This window comes from Priapulus caudatus, unplaced genomic scaffold (assembly GCF_000485595.1).
Source record: "Priapulus caudatus unplaced genomic scaffold, Priapulus_caudatus-5.0.1 Scaffold28, whole genome shotgun sequence".
NCBI classification, from domain to species: Eukaryota; Metazoa; Priapulida; class Priapulimorpha; order Priapulimorphida; family Priapulidae; genus Priapulus; species Priapulus caudatus.
In genome coordinates, this window is record NW_014577089.1 from 695,984 (window position 1) to 701,126 (window position 5,143).

General features: G+C 40.3%; 1 protein-coding gene across 1 annotated transcript in view; it reads right to left on the reverse strand.

Moving 5' to 3' along the window:
• The window catches only part of LOC106815043 (nuclear export mediator factor NEMF-like), a gene marked incomplete in the record, with an annotated part of 20,840 nt that overhangs the window by 4,044 nt on the left and 11,653 nt on the right, over positions 1–5,143 (reverse strand). The window contains 11 exon segments of the mRNA XM_014819471.1: positions 3–210; positions 576–701; positions 1,307–1,695; positions 1,919–1,999; positions 2,279–2,395; positions 2,514–2,626; positions 2,945–3,111; positions 3,725–3,813; positions 4,101–4,164; positions 4,403–4,510; positions 4,742–4,902. Of these exon segments, the coding sequence (XP_014674957.1) occupies positions 3–210; positions 576–701; positions 1,307–1,695; positions 1,919–1,999; positions 2,279–2,395; positions 2,514–2,626; positions 2,945–3,111; positions 3,725–3,813; positions 4,101–4,164; positions 4,403–4,510; positions 4,742–4,902 (1,623 nt within the window).

Below are 5,143 nucleotides of genomic sequence, written 5' to 3' on the forward strand. Positions count from 1 at the left end.
TCATCCTGGTCACCATACTTTTCCTTAATCTTTTTTTGCTTTGCCTTCTTGCCTCGTTTTGGCTGCTGCTGCTGCTCTTGCTGTGGCTTGGTTGTGCGTGAATGTGACTCCTGCTGGCCTTTGCTCTTCTGCTGCGATTCCTCTCCGCCACCATCTCTGGTTTCACTGTCATGAGATGGCTTACTTTCTGTTCGTTTCTTCTTGAGGTCTCTGTAATTACAGTTATGTGTGTACCTCTAGCATATAGAACTAAATATGGTTACATGCTATGAGGTTCTCTCACTAAGCTTACTTGTACATAGAGCTATAAGCATCAGTGTCCCCAGTAGGAATTGACTTATAGTGATCGTGATTCATATATACACAGATAAATGATTCGTTAGAATGTTTATGATAATTAAATTTACTATTAAACACATGAATCTCACATGCCCGTTTAACTAAAGGCTTCATATACCACATATTAACTTGAGAAACATGAGAAAAATAGATCGTTGACCAAATTTCATAACATTCCAATTACTCTAGATACATGTCACCATAGAACATATTGTTTTGAATGAGTAAATGCATACCGTCGCTGCTTTGCAGAGAGACGTTGCTTAGAGCTATCAGTAACAGCAGGCAATCCTGCACCATCACCTTGTTCATGAGATCCATCTGGCATGCTACCTCCACTGACAGACCTTTGTAGCTGAAATCTATTACATAAAAAACTAGAAAGGGCAGTTGTCGCCAACTACATGTATCCTCCGTGATCTAGTATGAATGAAATCAAGGTCAATGTCAAAGTAAAATAAAGGTCACAGTGACCTGGTTTTGGTACGCGACATACCTTCTCCCCAAGATGTGTAAGTATACCAAGTTTGGTAGCGCTAGGTCAATTAGGGGCCGAGTTATAGAGCGGAAGGGAAATATGATCAAGGTCAAGATCAAGGTCAAGGCCAAATAAAGGTCGCAGTGATCTGGTTTTGGTACTCTGCACACCTTCTCCCCAAGATGTGTAAGTATACGAAGTTTGGTCGTGCTAGGTCAATTAGGGGTCGAGTTATAGAGCAGAAGGGAAATTCTCTGCGGCGGACCGAGCGGCGGCGGCGGCTGGACAGAAATAAAACCATAGTATCCCCGCCGACTTCGTCGCAGGGGATACAAAAAATCAACAAGTGTTTAAAGAAGAGTACCTTCCATGCGTCCATAGAAAGATCAAGTCCATCTTCTTTTTCTAAACATAAGCACGTCTTCCTTACATGAAAAAGTATTACCACAGCCTGCAGGTACAGGAGGACAGAAAACTACACAAACTCACATGTCTCCCTTTACATGTTGAAGCTGAATATTCGTGTCTGGAAACAAGCCAACTTCCTCTTCTTCTTCTTCTTCCTCTCCTTGCTCTGCCGTTTCCCCCGCACTCACGGTGTCAACACTGTCCGAAGTTATAGCATCAGTGTTTCTCAAACTCTCGGGATGCTTAGCCTCATCATCTATACCTAACTTGTCATTTCTCTCCACGTCATTACGGTGTTGCAGCTCATCGGGTGATGGTTCATTTACCTCATCATCGTTAGACTCAGACTGACTGCTTGACCTCTCATTTTCTAGAGTTTCCTCGCACTCCACTCTGTTCGTATCTTCTACCTCGCTCTCACTATCACTTCCCTCCACTATTTCGATTGGTTCGTCTGCATCTGTATTGATCTATTTGAAATAAGAGAATAACCGAAATTTAACAGCAATATATTTATTGCACCAGTTAATGATTTGCAATATGGAGTGTTCTTTACAAATTCAACTCAACATATTTTTCTCTTTAATTTTTTGAATTAGATTTTCTCTCAATTATTAAACACTAGTAGTCTAGTCAATCAGACTGAGTAAGATACTTTTACAACAAATGGAGAATTACTGAGTGTTTTCACACCTCTGTGCTAGCGACTGATTCCTCATTTGCTAATCTTGCACTTCGCTCACCCTTGTGATTTTCTATACAGCTCTCATCCAACTGAAAATCAGGTGCGTCATCAAAACCAAGACGAAAATCAAAAATAGAAATCAAATGAAACCATATACAATGCTGTGTATGCCGGAAACACACAATTCTTAGGCAATGGGTTTACCTTAACTAGAAAGCTTTTTGTAATATCAAGAGAACATACTTCTTTATTATTTAGCCATGTTTATACGAAGCTTTGCCAGATAGGGATCATACGTAATGAGCCGGTTTCCAACGTTAAGAGACGTCGCGAACCAGATACTCGACATAGCCAAAAAGGATGCTCACCTTAAACATGAAGCCAAATCCCATGATGAGATGTGAGGGTGGCAGGTAGTTCTTCTTCCCTCTCACCATAAAGCTTCCCGTTGTTAGGTACTCACCAGTTGGGGCGGTTTTTGACACCTGTAACAGCACCATGCATTGTTCCATCTGTGCGTGAACTAGGTCAGACTACTACCATGACTCGATGTTCATCACATGGATTGCACACACTGAGTAGCAAATTACACATCAGGCTCACCTGGTCATGGTACACCCACCAGGCACTGGTCACAACTTTGGCATCCCATGCTAGGCTATAGCAGATAGCCATTGTCCCTGCCTCATTGAGAGTTTTAGGGAGAATAGGGGCTCCTGAAAGAAGGCAAAAATCTAGGCATTGGAAGCGAAAATCGAGATATTAAACTTTAGAAATAGGCAGCTGTTTTAAAATTCGTATATATGCACACCTACACACAAGACATCATAGAGCTTATGTACAGAAGCTGTATGAATTTCATGTGCATGCGAATGCATCCATATAAACTAATTTAAAACAACCACCTAATATGATCTCTTGAATGTATTTAATTCATGTGTATTCACTTGTATAAATATTTCATACAGTTAGAGTATAGTGCAATATTAGAAGTTGAAGATAGCAGACAGTAATGTTGAGCTTCAGCGACCTACCAGATGGGTTCTTGACAATGACGCTGGAGGCACCATGCAGGTCGGCGTGAACGTAGATGTCTCCAGGACGTAGGTACTTCTTCACAATAATCTCATTCTGTTGTTGGTCTCTGCCACCGATCACCACATAGTTCTCAGTGCTAATGAACCAGAAGAACTTCTCAAACCTATACAACATAAAATAACACTGAACCGTGCGTGATTCAGGGATTGATAAGACGAAATCCTCACATCCTTTATGGTTGCTGTATTTACAATTATTACAGTTAATCCAAGTGGTGATCATAGAATGTTGAGCATTTTTTAAAATCCCTACACCTAATATTATTTTACTTAAATTTCTCACCTGTATGATAAACTAACTACCTTTTCAGCAGCACACTTATCTTGTAACTCTGCTGTACTACATAAATACCCAAAACATTTTCGGATTACCTAAACAGCAATGGAGCGAGTACCCTACTCGAAAATCAAAATTTGCCAATAATGGCTGCTGTACTGAGCCTGCACATACATCATAAGCTAACCTATTGAAATGATTATTACCTGTTGGCTGACGACAATCAATATTAGCTTGAAAGTGTACAACAGCGTTAACAAGGCATAGAGAAGCTTTAATATCATCATCAACATTATCACGACTCATATGGCCTCTTAGGTATTTCAAGGCGATAATAGCAAATAAAATACAATATCCTACTATAATGAGTATCTAAGAGCATTAAATTTAATTCTGTGATATGCATTTATGTGTTGCATAAACTCCCAAATGGAACATACCAGTATGTTTTTCTGGCTTTGTTTATACTCGCCACCATGGCAACATCCTTTAGCATTTGCTTTGTCTTTTTTGTTGCAGATTTTACTGCCTGTGTATACAAGAAACCAACGTGAGCATACTGCCTGATCACACCTATTAAATCATTAGAAATCATTATTGGTAGATCACCATTTATACTGCTGTTATAGTTAGCAAGTGAATTCAAATATGAGCGTTGTACCATCCATATTCACTATGCAAGTTAAAATATATAAGCAAAAGCGATCAGGCTAACACACTAGCAGCAGCCAAACAGCACTTCAGATTGCTTTCCTTACAGTGAGCAAGGTATGTACTAAATCAATATTTTATATAACCTATAAATGGCAAGCATACCTTCTCAGAAGATTCTATGGTCTTCTGCTCTTTCTGTTTAGCTGTTCTCCGTTGATCATAGTATCTGCATTTTAAATTACCCATAATGATGTTAATCAGTAGTTCACAGAGAATGAACTGAAGAATTTATATTTAGAAAGACCAACAACCTTATATAATACCATTGTCGAAAGCAACTTTCTGCTGCACTTGGTTTTGTTTGAGAATCACATTAACAATGAATGAACGGACAAAGTAAGTGCATGGTGCGAAACAGTGCCATATTTATCATGTTGCCCAGCCTAAATAATGTACCTACTTACTTTCTTGCATTTCCATAGGCAGTAAGGTACAGGTCAATGTCCACCATTCTTGGCTTGATGTAGTTCTCTGCCTCTTTGTCTGCCTCTGTTCCATCATCAAATGGATCTCTGAGAACAATACGAACTATAGTGTCAGACTACCGGTAATGTCGGAAACATATACACTATCACGTATGACACCTACTATTCTAGCTGCAAATAACAGAGACCTGACGTGAAGTGTGGCACCATCTGTACTTAAAAATCTGTGAAATCTACAGCGAATAAACATAGTAACACGTTGTATATCAACGCTCGTCATGCCACATAAAAAAATTGTGGGGTGACCCCAGAACGCACCTGAGGAGCATCGATATGTGGTTGATTTCCAGTTTCACCTTTTTGATCATGGCTGCAATGGGGTCACCCTGCATCTGTGCTTCATGTATGATGCTGTTTATCTCGGTCCAGTCGATCTGATTCGCAATGGCCGACCTCACAACTTTTATCGCACCATCAACCTGAGTATTGTCAGAGTGAATCATGCACATGATTTTCCTTCTTTTTCTTCTTAGCTAATGCATAAATTATTGAATTAACTATTTATCTATAGGCCTTATTACCTCCGCCACGAAGTGGAGCGGAGGTAATGTAATCGGTCTCGTGTGTGTGTGTGTCCAGTCCGCGCAGCGCGATCGTCGATAGCGAGTCGAGTCAGCGAGCGGCGGCGCGATTGATAGCGCGTCGAGTCAGCGAGCGGCG